This window comes from Suncus etruscus, chromosome 4 (assembly GCF_024139225.1).
Source record: "Suncus etruscus isolate mSunEtr1 chromosome 4, mSunEtr1.pri.cur, whole genome shotgun sequence".
NCBI classification, from domain to species: Eukaryota; Metazoa; Chordata; class Mammalia; order Eulipotyphla; family Soricidae; genus Suncus; species Suncus etruscus.
This window is the reverse complement of record NC_064851.1, coordinates 16,598,539-16,614,013: the sequence shown is the minus strand read 5'-3', so window position 1 is coordinate 16,614,013 and position 15,475 is coordinate 16,598,539. Positions and strand designations below refer to the sequence as shown.

The following is a 15,475-nucleotide window of genomic DNA, read 5'->3' as shown; positions in this document are numbered from 1 at the left end:
GCCTGCAGAGTGAACACTGAATGCAAAGCTAGGAGTAACCCCTGAGCATTGCCTGGAGAGGCAAAACAAACAAATAAATAAACCCCCCAAAAAAATACAAAACAAAGGAAAAAGAAACCTGGTGAAACCAACCAACCCCAGCACTTTAAGTGTGCTGCAAAACAAACAAGAAGACCCACTAACCAACAATCTTGGAGGTGATACCCAAGGCCCTGACCCCAGCTGCCAAAGTCACAGACACTGTGCAGAAACAAGTAGTTTTGGGGTCCAGAACGACACAGATGGCTTACTCATATTTCATCAATAATCCTTATCAGTGCATCTACAATGCTATAAAACCGATCATGCAGCAACCAGTGGGGGTGGCAACAGAACCTTGATAGGGAATATCATCATCATTTTTTTGTTTTGTTTTGTTTTGGGGCCACACCCGGTGACGCTCAGAGGTTACTCCTGGCTATGTGCTCAGAAGTCGTTGCTGGCTTGGGGGACCATATGGGATGCTGGGGGATTGAACCACGGTCCGTCCAAGGCTAGCGCAGGCAAAGCAGGCACTTTACCTCTAGCACCACGGCCCAGCCGTGTGCAAAAAGATACACAGAAAATTAAGTGAATGTAAGGCTACCAAAAACATTAATGAAACATCTTTATCTCAAATGTTGAAAGAATAGGGTTTAGAAACATGTCATTCCACAACTAAAAGTTAAAAAAAAAAAAAAAGCTACAACACGGGTTGGAGCGATAGCACAGTAGGTAGGGTGCTTGCTTTGTACATGGCCAAAACGAGCTCAATCCCCAGTATCCCATATGGTCCTCCAAAAACTTCCAGGAGTGATTTCTGAGTACTACCAGGTGTGACTAAAAACACAAAACCAAAACCAACCACAACATATTATTTTGTATCAGAAATGAGAAATTAAACAACAAAAGCAAAGCCCACACCATTAAGCAAGACACATTTTAATGGATCTAAAAGCTTTTTCCATAATTTTTTTTTCAAAAATATCCATAAAATTTAAATCCAACTTAATGTACAAAACCAGTGAGCTGGTTTTAGAAAGCTTTCAATTACCTAAGTGATATCCAATACGGGTGCATCATTAACCTAAATGGTACAGAAGGTCAAAGTCAAAGGAACTGGGATGATCTAGCTCAGAGAAAAGGGCACTTATTTATATCCATTAAGGAGAGAGGGAAATGCATCATTTTTTTTTACTGCAGTCATACCAAGCAGCAATTACTAGAAGCTATGTCTTCTGATACACAAACATTACAAAGAAAGATTTGAGGAGGCCAACATTCTGAAAAGGCTTGGCATTTTTCTGAGACTGTCCACTTTTTTCTAAGAGATCCCAATCAAAGAAAGGCTACATTTGAGTTTTATTGTTGTTGTTGGAATATTTAAAACATTCTAGAGCATAATAATACCCAAACAAGGAGAAAAGAAGTTAAAAGTATATATATATAAAAAAAAGTAATTACAGCAAAGAAATACTTTCCTCCAACATTCCCTATTATTTTTGTAAATATGAAATTTGTTGTCATCCACAACCAAGAAATTCCATGTCCACTCTGGAGGAAAATAATGCTGTGGTTAGAACCACAAAGCATAAAAGTAGATATTCAGAAAAGTTAGCTTTTTCCCCCTAAATCTAAATCATTTCAAAATGTAAAGAATGTTCCAAATAAGTCACAGACTGGCTGAAAAGCTTGTAAAGAGAGAAATAAAAAGAAAGTACATTTGAGTTAGAAAGTTTAACAGAAGACTCTTTTTTTTTTTTTTTTTTTTTTTGGTTTTTGGGTCACACCAGGCAGTGCTCAGGGGTTATTCCTGGCTCCAGGCTCAGAAATTGCTCCTGGCAGGCACGGGGGACCATATGGGACGCCGGGATTCGAACCGATGACCTCCTGCATGAAAGGCAAACGCTTTACCTCCATGCTATCTCTCTGGCCCCAACAGAAGACTCTTAAGTCTTCTGTTAGGATTTACAAATGATTCTTTTTGTTTTGTTTTGTTTTGTTTTTTGGGTCACATCCAGCAGTGCTCAGGGGTTACTCCCAGCTCTGCGCCCAGAAATCACTCCTGGCATGCTCGGGGACCATATGGGATGCTGGGATTCGAACCTTCTGCGTCTAAGGCAAATGCCCTACAGCTATGCTATCTATCTCTCTGGCCTCAGGATTTACAAATTATTCTTTTTTTTTTAACTTTTTTTTTAATATAATTTTTATTTTGATCATAGTGGCTACAAATTATTCTTAAGTAACACTACTAAGAGTTAATTTTTAAAAAATATGGTACTGTCAGTAAAGCACTGGAGACAAATCAGAATGGGTGTCACCATACAAATACATCTATAGGTGAAAGTCACCCAAAATTGGTTTATAGGTGTCTGCCTTGAAAACTAGATTGTATAAAGATAATGGCAGGACAAAGAAGCAACAAATTAGGAGGCAAACCCACCCCCAATGAAAAGAAAGGGGAAACAAAGGTATTGTTTACACAGGAACATATCCCCTATAAGTCAGAGAGAATAACATTCCTGTAAAAGTCTACATGCTCATTTAATTAAAAAACAAAAACACACCAACACGGGCCAGAGTGGTGGTGCAGGGGTAGGGCGTTTGCCTTGCATGCATGACCGAGGACAGACCGCAGTTCGATCCCCTGGCATCCCATATGATCGCCCAAGCCAGGAGCGATTTCTGAGCGTAGAGTCAGGAGTGTCACTGGGTGTGGACCATAAACCAAAAAGTCTACATGCTCCCACTAAATGCGAAGGTGCTGTGGTGCTGGCTAAAGTATTCATTTCAACCCAAACAGGATAATCATTGCCAGCAAATTTGGGGCACAAATGTGTTTGTTCTCTAGAAAATTTTATCTAACTGCTTTTATTTCATTTTTTTTTATTTTGGGGTCACAACTGGTGACGCTAAGGGGTTACTCCTGGGTATGTGCTCAGAAATCACCCCTGGCTTGAGGAAACCATGGGATGCCAAGGGATCAAACTGCGGTCCGTCCTAGGTTAGTGTGTTTAAGGCAAATGCCTTACTGCCTGTGCCATAACATGTTATGCCATAACATAACAGTTCTGTGGCATAACTGCTTTTATTTTTAATTTCATAGCCCTCCTTTTTGCAGTACTCGAGGACTACGAGGTATCAATCAACGTTTAAATTCAAGGTCTTGCTCATACCAGGCATTTGCTTTACCACTGAAACAAAATCCAGGAATTTTCTTTTTTCTTTTTTTTTTTGTCTTAGTGTTTGGGCCACATCCCACATGGTTGAGGGCTGACTCCTGGCTCCCTTTCAGGGGTAGGACCTGACAGGTCATGGGTTTGGGGATAGAACCCAAGTCAGCTATGTGCAGGGAAGTGCTTGTACCTATTGAGTTACTGCTCCAGCACCTCATTTAGGTGTCTATACAACTAACATTTAAGAACATCAACGAATCTGATGCTGACAAAACTGTATCTGATGTAGAAAATACACATAACAGTTATCACAAGACGACCAAGTTCAGGCCCGGAGAGATAGCATGCAGGTAAGGCATTTGCCTAGCGTGCAGGATGGAGTTTAGAATCCCAGCATCCCATATGGTCTCCCGAGTCTGCCAGGAGCAATTTCTGAGCATAGAGCCAGGAGTAACCCCTGAGAGCTGCTGGGTATGAATCAACACCCCCCCCCAAAAAAAAAAATTAAGTGACACTGTCATGTCTATATACAGGCCAATAAGCCCAGATATTGGCTTGACAGCATATATAACAGATGGCTATTATTACGCACTGACTACTTCAGGGAGAATTTGAACCATAAATTTACTACACAGGGCCCAGAGAGATAGCACAGCGGCGTTTGCCTTGCAAGCAGCCAATCCAGGTGTCCCATATGGTCCCCCGTGCCTGCCAGGAGCTATTTCTGAGCAGACAGCCAGGAGTAACCCCTGAGCACCGCCGGGTGTGGCCCAAAAACCAAAAAAAAAAAAAAAGAAAAAAGAAAAAGAAAAAATTACTACACAGCATTTCGGAAAACTAGAAGTAAACTTTAATTTAAGTAGGAATTCCACTTTCATGAATTTAATATCTAAATAGAATGTCCTGGAACATAATGTTCAGGCTTTTTGAGAAACTAAGACAAACACACCATACATCAAAGAACATTCTTAAATCATTTCCAGTTCTGAAGACAATTTCCTCCCCACTACTATGAAAACACAGAACCAACCAAATAATAAGAGCAGAGGTAAGGGAGAAATAGCACTGCGATGTTTGCCTTGCAAGCAGCCGATCCATGGCCAAAGGTGGTTGATTCAAATCCCGGTGTCCCATATTGGTCCTCCGTGCCTGCCAGGAGCTATTTCTGAGCAGACAGCCAGGAGTAACCCCTGAGCACCGCCGGGTGTGGCCCAAAAACCAAAAAAAAAAAAGAAATCACTCATGGTAGACTGGGGGACCTTCTGGGTCCCTCCCATGCAAGGCAAACACCCTACAGCTGTGCTATCTCTGCAGCCCCTGTTTTTTTTTTTTAAGCTCATTACAATAGAAGCTAAGAAACTACTGATCTAGTCATTTAACACCATAATTAAAGACCTGAAAAGTTTTAGTAAATACTGAAGTGGACACTACATACTTTATTGTTAAAGGAAAAGTTGAGATTCTGTTCATATGTAAAAGATCCATTATTGGGCTGAATAGAAATCTCAAAGGAACACAGCTCAGCATTGTATGTGAGAACGATTGATTCAATCCCTGGGCAGTGCCAGGAGTGGCCAATGAGTACAACAATTGGGTCTAGTCCAAAAGCAAAGCAGAGGGCCGGAGAGATAGCACAGCAGCATTTGCCTTGGAAACGGCCGATCCAGGACCAAAAGTGGTTGGTTCGAATCCCGGTGTCCCATATGGTCCCCCGTGCCTGCCAGGAGCTATTTCTGAGCAGACAGCCAGGAGTAACCCCTGAGCACCGCCGGGTGTGACCCAAAAACCAAAAAAAAAAAAAAAAAAATTAAAAAATCAAAAGCAAAGCAGAATGAAACCCCCAAAGAGCATCACCAACACTTACTTGATTAAAATCTGGATCCTTTTCTCCATCAGGTTTTGCTTCTTCTTTATCCTCCTCCGTTTCAGAGCTGCTCACGTTCAACTCTGGAGCAGAATCTTTCATGACCTGAATACATTAGGAAAAGAGAGAAGTAGGTCGAGCCCTAGGAAAAATTAGAAAGGCATGCTATGGAGGGAGAGTGTGGAGGCCTCAACTGATCACCTGTTTCAAGGGAGAAACTGAATCAATGGGGGAATAGACAAAGAAGAACCAAAACCCAAGGTTTCTCTGCCCTCTCCTTTATTTTTGCTACATGATTTATTCTTATATTTAACCTGGCAACCAGAAATGTAAATAATCTCTATAGAAGCACTCTCACAACTTAATATTTGGTGCTAAGTTAAATGATGTTCCAGTTTCCCAAAAGCACTTAATATTCTTTTTAAATTCTTTAAATTTTAAAGAGCAGAAGTCACAGGTCACCTCAGATAAAACTTGGGGACAAAGAGATAGGTCAATACCCTATAGTGCATATTTTCCATTGCTCAAAACATAGCATGACACAGTGCCTAAGTACCCAAGCTGGGAATCCTGAGTAACAAGCCAGATATAAACCCTGACCAACACCAGATTTGTTTCCACAAAAAAGAAACAAAAAAATTAAACGGTATTTTTCATACCATAGGTTTATTGTGGGGGGGGGGGGCGGATTAGGGTAGAAACTTAGTACTCAGGGTTTACTTCTGACTCTGAGCTCAGGATCACACCTGGGGGATCAGGAAAGAAATCTGGGTCAGCCACAAACAACGCAAGCATCAACACAAGTGTTCGACCCTACTGTACACTGCCTAGGTGCCAGGTTATTCTACTATGGGAGACATCCTCAATAAATACAACTTTCACTAAACTGGATGCCCCCACCTCTGCAGTGTGCATTGACAGTACTTCAAGAATGCATGGTGCGGAGCCGGGCGGTGGCGCTAAAGGTAAGGTGCCTGCCTTGCCTGCGCTAGCCTTGGACGGACCGAGGTTCGATCCCCCGGTATCCCATATGGTCCCCCAAGCCAGGAGCAACTTCTGAGCACATAGCCAGGAGTAACCCCTGAGCATTACCGGGTGTGGCCCAAAAACCAAAAAAAAAAAAAAAAAAAAAAAAAAGAGTGCATGGTGCACAACAGTTCTCAAAATGTACATTGTGGTGTTCCCACCGATGTGATATTGCTCTGCCAGGGATAAGAGTGTCACATCTTTTAAACAAAATACTAATACATACTGTATTTTTTGTACCATAAGATACCCCCCACCCCAGGAAAATGTCTGTGTGTCTTATGAGGTGAATGCTGCCCACAGTTGAGCCTGAGTGCAGGGGAGGAGAACATATACTAACCACTTCACATTAACAGTGTTACGCCCCCTTTATATGAGCAATCAGGTTAACGCATTTTCATTTCACATACAGAGCTTTCGTTTAAGACTATTTGATTGATGTGACTTTTTTTTTTCATATTAAAGAAATAGTACTAAGGCCGAAGAGATAGCATGGAGGTAAGGCATTTGCCTTGCATGCAGAAGGATGGTGGTTCGAATCCCGGCATCTCATATGGTCCCGAGCCTGCCAGGAGTGACTTCTGAGCTCAGAGCCAGGAGTAATGCCTGAGTGCTGCTGGGTGGGACCCAAAACAAACAAACAAACAAACAAACAAAAAAAAAACGGGCCAGAGAGATAACATGGAGGTAAGGCATTTGCCTTTCATGCAGAAGGACAGTGGTTCAAATCCCGGCATCCCATAATGTCCCCTGAGCCTTCCAGGAGCAATTTCTGAGCATAGAGCCAAGATTAACCCCTGAGCATTGTCGGGTGTGACCCAAAAACCAAAAAATAAAATAAATTTTAAAAATTAAAGGAAAAGTATTAAAATATTTTTTCTAATGTAAAACAAAAAGTCAGATAACTGTGTTTAACCAACTGCAGACTAATGTATTGGAATATATTTTGGCCTGAGATGGTGTCTTGCATTGCTCCATTGCTTTAGAAGTTTTTTCTTGTTTTCCTCATGAAATCACTCCTGGCAGGCTCAGAGGACCATATGGGATGCTGGAGATCAAACCTGGGTCAGCCACATGAAAGGTCAACATCCTACCCAAACCCCACATATATGTTCTTAATAGGTTTTAAGGAGAAAATTGAGACAAATTATCTCCTTCGACCAAAATAATGAACAAGATCCTAAATTTAATGGGCAGAGTAATGGCTTCCAAGGCTTACACGCTTTAGGACCAGTCTGGAAGGGAGGTAGAAAAATCACTGCTTAGAAAGTAAGCAGCATGTTATCCTTCCAAACCAATGCCCCTGGTAGCTATCAATAATTAAAATATATTCCCCGTTGTCTTTAATGAAACTGCTATATTAATATCCAAGTCACTGCTAACATAAGTCTTCTCGAAAATCTATCCAAACATGTCAACTTCACTTACACTTATTGATGAATCCAAGAGACTTAAACTGGCTTTTTGTGTTCCTGTTATGACCTCAGTGATTCAGTAATTAATAGCCATAGTGACCTTTTCAGAGCATAAATCAGATTGTACCATGACCTTATTTGAAACTCTCCATTGGTTTACATTTATACCTAGAATTAAATTCCCAATTCTTGTAATATTAAACAGAATGACAGAATTTAGTCCATCATCCCAAATCATTACGACTCCTTGGAAGGGTCGTTAGCTGAAGTCCATTATATGCTGGCCATCAGTGGCCACATGCAAAATTTTTAATTAAATGACATAAAAATTCAGTCTTTCCCACATTAGTCACCAATAAAGTGCTTTATATTCACACATGTTGGATATTACCGTATACAAGATAAACCTCACACATCTTCCTGTGTGAGATCATCCAATAAATTTCTGGGTTTATATTGACCAAGAAAAAGGTCGAATTAATAAACACACACACACACACACACACACACACACACACACACACACACACACACACACACACACACATATACAGATACATTTCTTTTGTTTGGTTTTAGGCCACATTTAGAGGTGATTAGAGCTTCTTCCTGAAGGGCCAGGAGGACTAGATGGGGTACCAGGGATCAAACATGAGCCAATCAGAAGCAAGCAATTGCCCTTACCTGCTGTACTACCACTCCAGCACTCAGGCCAGGAATCTTCCCTGTGTTCACCATCATAGGAACCAACACTAAGTCCGAGCCCACACTATCCTTCAATAAATATTTCTGTATGATATTTACAACTTAATAAAACCCAGACACATAACTTTTCATGTTCAATACTCAAATTGATTTAAATTCTTTTTTTGTTTGTTTTTTGGGCCACACCTGGTGCTCAGGGGTTACTCCTGGCTATGCGCTCAGAAATAGCTCCTGGCTCAGGGGACCATATGGGACGCTGGTGGGGGATTGAACCTCGGCTTGTCCTAGGTCAGCCACGTGCAAGGCAAGTACCTACCGCTATGCCACTGCTCTGGTCCCTGATTTAAATTCTCATGCCAAATAGTTAAGGAAAATATACCAACACCCCCCCCCCCCCCATTATCCTAAAATGTCCCAAATAGGGCCCGGATGGATAGCACAGCGGCGTTTGCCTTGCAAGCAGCCGATCCAGGACCAAAGGTGGTTGGTTCGAATCCTGGTGTCCCATATGGTCCCCCGTGCCTGCCAGAAGCTATTTCTGAGCAGACAGCCAGGAGTAACCCCTGAGCACTGCTGGGTGTGGCCCAAACCCCCCCCCCAAATTTCCCAAATAAACAAACACCCTTTAGGAAACTAGACACCTGGTGCACTTACAGGTATTTTACCCTACATGTTTAAGACTTTTAATTGAACCCTAGCTATCTGGCCCCGAGTTCTCCTCATGAGTGATGGCCAGCAAGCAGTACCCAGAGTGGCCCCCATAATTACAAACAAGGCAAGCTCAATCATTCCTTGTCTTGGCAACAAGAAGTATTAGTACCTTTTTATTATCCACAACTTTATGGACATAGATGGTAGCTTGAGTGTATTCCCGGAGGTCCCTCTGTTGTTGACACAATAAGCCTTCTCTGCATTCTGGACAGAGGTCTTTAAAAAAAAAGGGGGGGGGGGAATAGAAGTGCCTGAGGAATTACTGCCATACAAATAAAGATCTAAAAAACATAACAATGATTTTAATTAAAAATCACATGCAAAAAAAAAGTAACAAAAAAAGTTCAAGAGAGATATGAACACTTACTAGGCTCAGAAATATACTGTGTTTCTGAAGAGTTTGCATCTCCAATTTTAGTCCTGGTGATTTTAATTATGTGATCCACAACAAAGAGCTTTTGTATCGTTTGCCACTCAGTGGGCCATATGAGAGCTATACTGTGCAAAAAAACACAACATGCATTAAGATACACAGAAACTGAAAGGACAAACATATCTATGAGTTTCCTAAATCAACGTAATCAAACTCAACACATGATATATAGAGGGGAAAGTAGCTAGGCTGTCAATAATGAAGGGATGCTACAAAGGCACGGAAGAGGTCCAGGGCTACATTTTTGGGTCTCACCCAAGGTAATCTGGTTTGGCTTTTGGCTGAGCTCAGGCATTTACTCCCGGTGGATGAGGCAGGCGAATGCATGGGATGGTGAATCAAAGCAAATGCCTCACCGACACTGTCACTCCACTCCAAGATTAATTTTGAAGACACTTATTTACTATGTTAGAGATGACTTATAATATCGCTCTATCCCCTAAAGTTACATTTATAAAGAAGGAAGAAATAAAGGGCTCAGGCTAAATAAGAGCAAAGAAAAGGGCTTTGGGGAGTATTTGTGAGGAAAAGGGCACAAATTGAAAGGACTATATTCCTAACAGACTTAACTTTGAAAACAGATGAGAAAATTACTAAACAGGTTATTAGATTCAAAAAACCCACATGAAGGGAAGAAACTCACAGTTTAGAATCTTCTTTGGTCATAGACATGAATGTAAACATGAGGCCCCCATGGGGACACAGGAGAGCGCTGTTCCCAACTGCTGACACAGGGCTGCACCGCGTGGGTTTTCTAGCAATGAGAAAGGTGGATCAGTCTGTCTGTACACTACATTAATGAAAAACGCTTCTAAGATATTTGAAACTAAATATAACTAAAAGTGTATAAGTAAGGAATAGCCAGGATCATCTCAGAATTTTTTCCTTTTTTTCTTTTGGGCCACACACGGTGACGCTCAGGGGTTACTGCTGGCTATGCGCTCAGAAATTGTTCCTGGCTTGGGGAACCATATGGGACACTGTGGGATTGAACCGTGGTCTGTCCTAGGTTAGTGCATGCAAGGTAGACACCCTAATGCTTAAACCACAGCTCCGGCCCCATCATTTCAGCATTATTTTATGCTAACAAAAGTACTAGAAAGGTATAAAAATAAGAATCCATAAATTGCCAATAATACCAGAAACAACCTATATAAAAGGAAATAAAAGGAATTCTGGGGGTCTACCTAACAAATTTCCTCCATTCTTCAACAAAGAACTGTGACACTATGTACAGGACATCAGTATCCTAAAAGAGAAAAAGCAGAAAAAAATACCCATTAGTTAGTTCTCTGTATTCTTAAACTCTATCCTATAGGGAAAATGTTTTTTTTTTTCTTCAATATCTGTGGTTTGTTTTATTCAAATCTTATTTTTTGGTTTTAGGCCACACCAAGTAAAGTTCAGGGATTACTTCTGGGTCTATGCTAAGGAGTCCATATGTAGAACCCTAATTAGTCACATACAGGGTAAATGCCCTACCCACATGTACTACCTCTGTGGCCCCTCAGATATTATTCTTGAAAATAGAAGTATGCCCATCTACAACAACAAAAATCAAATGAGAAAATCCCAGATTAGCATATTAACAAGTGTTAGAGCAATTCTGGTTTAGCCTAAAAATTTCCCAGGAATTTTGGAAGATTTTTTTAAAGCATAAGATAATACAAATTTTGTACAAAGCATTATACCTCTGGCCAATTGCTGAGGCATGGTCTGTTTTTGTCCTGGAATAAATTAGGAAGAGAAGTCTTTTGCTCATTTGCAATCATTTTATTTAAAGCTTCATTTTCTTCCCCTTCTCTTTCTAAAATCTGTAAAATAAAATAAAATAAAATAAAATAAAATAAAATAAAAAGAAAGAAAGAAAAGAAGCAATCAATTGCTTACTGACGGAAAGTGACGAACTTGCCTCCTTGCTGCCAAGCCACTGAAAATACAGTATGAGCCCTCCCGGTGTACCAATGTAGAAGGCTGGTAAGGCACCCCATCCCCATGTCAGTCCAGTGTCATACCTTGCACTGTGAACAGCATTCCTTATGACTTGGAAATTCAGGAGCCTTCGGAAAGTACTGCTGCAGCTTGCTCCATGCTTCCTGAGAAACAAGTCGTCTTTCATTTTCAAATATGCTTAACTCTCCTGTTTAATAAAATATATTATAAAATGTTACTTGGGAAGGGGTCTCACGTGTATTGGTGATGTTAAGAAAGGATAGAACTAAATATCCAAGCCAGAGTCAACAAAAATAATATCAGGAGACCCAAACTTCAACAAACAATAAAAAATGGGCCTATTATGCTGGCAGGCTGGAGGGAAGGAGGTGGTGACAGGAGATGGACTCTTGAGACATTGGTAGAGGTACCGTATTTTCCGGCGTATAAGAAGACCTCCTAATTTTGCAATTAAAACATAGGTTTGGCCTATATTTGCTGTATAAGACAGAACGTTCCTGTGCTGAAACTGTATGTACCACAGTGAGCTAATCACATCAAGCAAAGGTTCAAGGGTTATACTGGAATAGACTTCCTCTCTGACTCTGGCCAATCTGAGCAGGCTTTTGACAGTGTAGATTTGGGTCCAGACATTGTCTAATTTGCATGCATCAAGAGCCTGCTTGGATTGGCTGAGTTAGAAAGGTGGTCCGAGCAGCCTTGAAGTGATTGGTGCAGGATCGAGTTGGAAAGTTCGTTTTGTGGCAATATTCAGACAGTTTTCGTTTAGTGACATAGTGAAACATTTTTTCGGGATATACTCAGCGTATAAGATGACCCCCGATTTTTGGTTGATTTTTTTTTTGTTTTAAAAGTCGTCTTATACTCCGGAATATATGGTAGTTTTTTTTTGTTTTGTTTTGTTTTTTTAATTTTTTGGTTTTTGGGCCACACCTGGTGACACTCGGGTTACTCCTGGCTATACGCTCAGAAGTCGAGCCTGGCTTAAGAACCATATGGGACGCCGGGAAATTGAACCACTGTCCATCCTAGGCTAGTGCGGGCAAGGCAGTCGCTTTACCACTTGCACCACTGCTCTGGCCCCAGTAGAGAGAGGTTTTGATTTTGTTTTTGGGCCACACCCAGCGGCGCTCAGGGGTTACTTCTGGCTCTGTGCTCAGAAATTGCTACTGGCAGGCTCGGGGGACCATATTGGATGCTGGGAATCAAACAAGGGTATGTCCTGGCTTGGCTGCGTGCAAGGCAAACACCCTACTGCTGTGCTACTGCTCTGGCCTTTTTGTTGTTTTTGTTTTTAGTAGAGGAAGTTGACATTGGTGGTGGTATTGGTCCTGAAACACTGTATGTCTGAAACACAGCTATGGATAATTTTGTAAATCATAACAGTTTAAATAAATTTTGTTTTAAAAGTTACCTTGGTGGGAGGGAGACTCACCAGTAGGTTGGTGTAGTGCTGGAATTTGTACTCAGGGAAAACCACTATCAGTATTGAACCACAATCAATGAAAAGATTTTTTTTTTGTTGTTTTTGGGCCACACCTGGTGTTGCTCAGGGGTTACTCCTGGCTGTCTGCTCAGAAATAGCTCCTGGCAGGCACAGGGGACCATATGGGACACCGGGATTCGAACCAACCACCTTTGGTCCTGGATCGGCTGCTTGCAAGGCAAACGCCACTGTGCTATCTCTCCGGGCCCATGAAAAGATTTTTTATAAAAAACATTAAAAGCGGAGCCGGCGAGGTGGCGCTAGAGGTAAGGTGTCTGCCTTGCAGGCGCTAGCCAAGGAAGGACCATGGTTCGATCCCCTGGCATCCCATATGGTCCCCCCAAGCCAGGGGCAATTTCTGAGCGCATAGCCAGGAGTAACCCCTGAGCATCAAAAGGTTGTGGCCCGAAAAAAAACAAAAAACAAAAAAAAACAACAAAAACGAAAACCATTAAAAGAGCAGGGCCGGAGAGATAGCATAAAGGTAAGGCGTTTGCCATGCATGCAGAAGGACGGTGGTTGCAATCCCGGCATCCCATATAGTCCCCCATGCCTGACAGGACAATTTCTGAGTGCAGAGCCAGGAGTAACCTCTGAGCACTGCTGGGTGTGACCCAAAAACCAAACAAACAAAAAAAAGTTTTTGCCCGTGTTACATGATGCTTACCTTTCTTTTGCAAGCTCAGTGGGAGTGCTGCTCCCTGCTTTATGCAGGATTGGAGGGAGAGGAAGTTAAATGAGCTCATGATTTACAAACAAGAGGCACTGGTCTCAAACCAGGCAGCATTGCTCCCACAATAGTTAAGAATTTGAAAAGTTGGGCCCGGCATTTGCCTTGCAAGCAGCCGATCCAGGACCAAAGGCGGTTGGTTCGAATCCCGGTGTCCCATATGGTCCCCGTGCCTGCCAGGAGCTATTTCTGAGCAGACAGCCAGGAGTAACCCCTGAGTATCACTGGCCCAAAAACCAAAAAAAAAAAAAAAAAAAAAAAAGAATTTAAAAAGTTGGGGCTGGAGAGATAGCATGGAGGTAGGGTGTTTGCCTTTCATGCAGGACAGTGGTTTGAATCCTGGCACCCATATGGTCCCCTAAGCCTGCCAGCAGTGATTTCTGAGCACAGAGCCAGCACCTGAGCGCTGCCAGTGTGACCCAAAAAACAAAACAAAACAAAACAAAACAAAAAAACCAAAAACAAAAACAAAAAAAAAGGATTTAAAAAGTGCATGGCTGATGCTCTAACACAATGTTAGAAAATAAATAAAGTTGCAAAATTTGCCTATACGTGCTTGGATATGGAGACTATTATGTTGAGTGAAATAAGTCTGAGGGAGATAGATAAACACAGAATAGTCTCATTTATCAGTAAGATTTAAGGAAAATAAAGGACAGTATAGTAATAATACCAAAAGACAATAGAGATGAGGGCCAGCCCATGATACGAAGGTTACCACAAAGAGTGGTTAGTGCAATTAGAGAAATAACTACACTAGCAACTACCATGATGATGAGAGAAATACAATGCCTGTCTCAAAGACAGTAAGGGGATGGAGGAGGAAAATAGGGGGCATTGGCAAGTTGTGTTGGTGATGGGGAATGTGTGTTTTATGGCTGAAACCCAATTACAAACATGCTTGTGACCATGGTGCTAAAATAAATTATTATTTAATAGATAAGTGCATTGCTGTCACAAATGCTCTGTGCTCCATCCTTGATTGGACCCTTCACCCACAAAAAAATTCAGTTCAAATTGCTGAGCACATGCTTTACACACAGAAGGGTGTGTGTGTGTGTGTGTGTGTGTGTGTGTGTGTGTGTGTGTGTGTGTGTGTGTGTGTGTGTGTGTGTGTGCAGTGTGCAAGTTACCATATGGGATGCCAGGATAAAACATGGGTCAGCTGCATGCATGTGTGTGTGTGTGTGTGTGTGTGTGTGTGTGTGTGTGTGTGTGTGTGTGTGTGTGCAGTGTGCAAGTTACCATATGGGATGCCAGGATAAAACATGGGTCAGCTGCATGCAAGGTAAATGCATATACCTGCTGCTCTGGGTTCTAGAAGCCCCCCCCCCTTCGCTTTTTTTTTTTTTTTACCATTTAGCAATTAACAGAGGCTGTGGTCAAAAAACAAACAAAAAACATGGTTTATGGGGCTGAGGGTGGCTCCAAAAGCTTTACATGCAGAACTCCAAGGTTTGATCCAGGTAACAGAGCACTACCAGAAACAGACTGCATCAAGTTGTGTCCCCCCCATCCTCAATACAGGTTAGAAAGTGGCTAACTGATAGTGGTGCCATTTGAACTAGATTAGACCATAATCTAGTCAAAGAACGTAAATCAATTTAACAAAATATTTAGGATCTCCTGATGTCACAGTACCAATGGAAGATTTATGCTTACCATGTGGACAGAGAATATCTTCATTAAAATTTAATTCTTCCTCCTCTTCTTTTCTTTCCTCTTTTGATTCATCTAATCAAAAAGAATCCAGGTAATAACTACTCAGGCAGCTATATTTAAAGTTCAAAATAAAAGAGAACGAATTTGCACAATTCTGAATAAAGAACACTAAAATATTCTAAAACATAGACACCAGTGAATTCTATATAATTCTGGTATGATGTGTTCTTTATAGTTCTTATCCATAAAAGGAAAGTAACATATCTAAATGGCAAATTAACTTCTAAAGATTT

The 15,475-nt window shown here is 41.4% G+C and overlaps 1 protein-coding gene across 2 annotated transcripts in view; it reads right to left on the bottom strand.

Moving 5' to 3' along the window:
• Positions 1–15,475, bottom strand: part of USP48 (ubiquitin specific peptidase 48) — an 82,934-nt gene that overhangs the window by 11,973 nt on the left and 55,486 nt on the right. For both annotated transcript variants that reach the window (XM_049771961.1, XM_049771962.1), the window contains exons 15-22: positions 15,183–15,254; positions 11,367–11,491; positions 11,043–11,165; positions 10,539–10,600; positions 9,995–10,105; positions 9,286–9,416; positions 9,028–9,134; positions 5,062–5,166 (exon numbers count right to left, since the gene is read on the bottom strand). In XM_049771961.1, the coding sequence (XP_049627918.1) occupies positions 5,062–5,166; positions 9,028–9,134; positions 9,286–9,416; positions 9,995–10,105; positions 10,539–10,600; positions 11,043–11,165; positions 11,367–11,491; positions 15,183–15,254 (836 nt within the window). The remainder of the gene's footprint in view (positions 1–5,061; positions 5,167–9,027; positions 9,135–9,285; positions 9,417–9,994; positions 10,106–10,538; positions 10,601–11,042; positions 11,166–11,366; positions 11,492–15,182; positions 15,255–15,475) is intronic.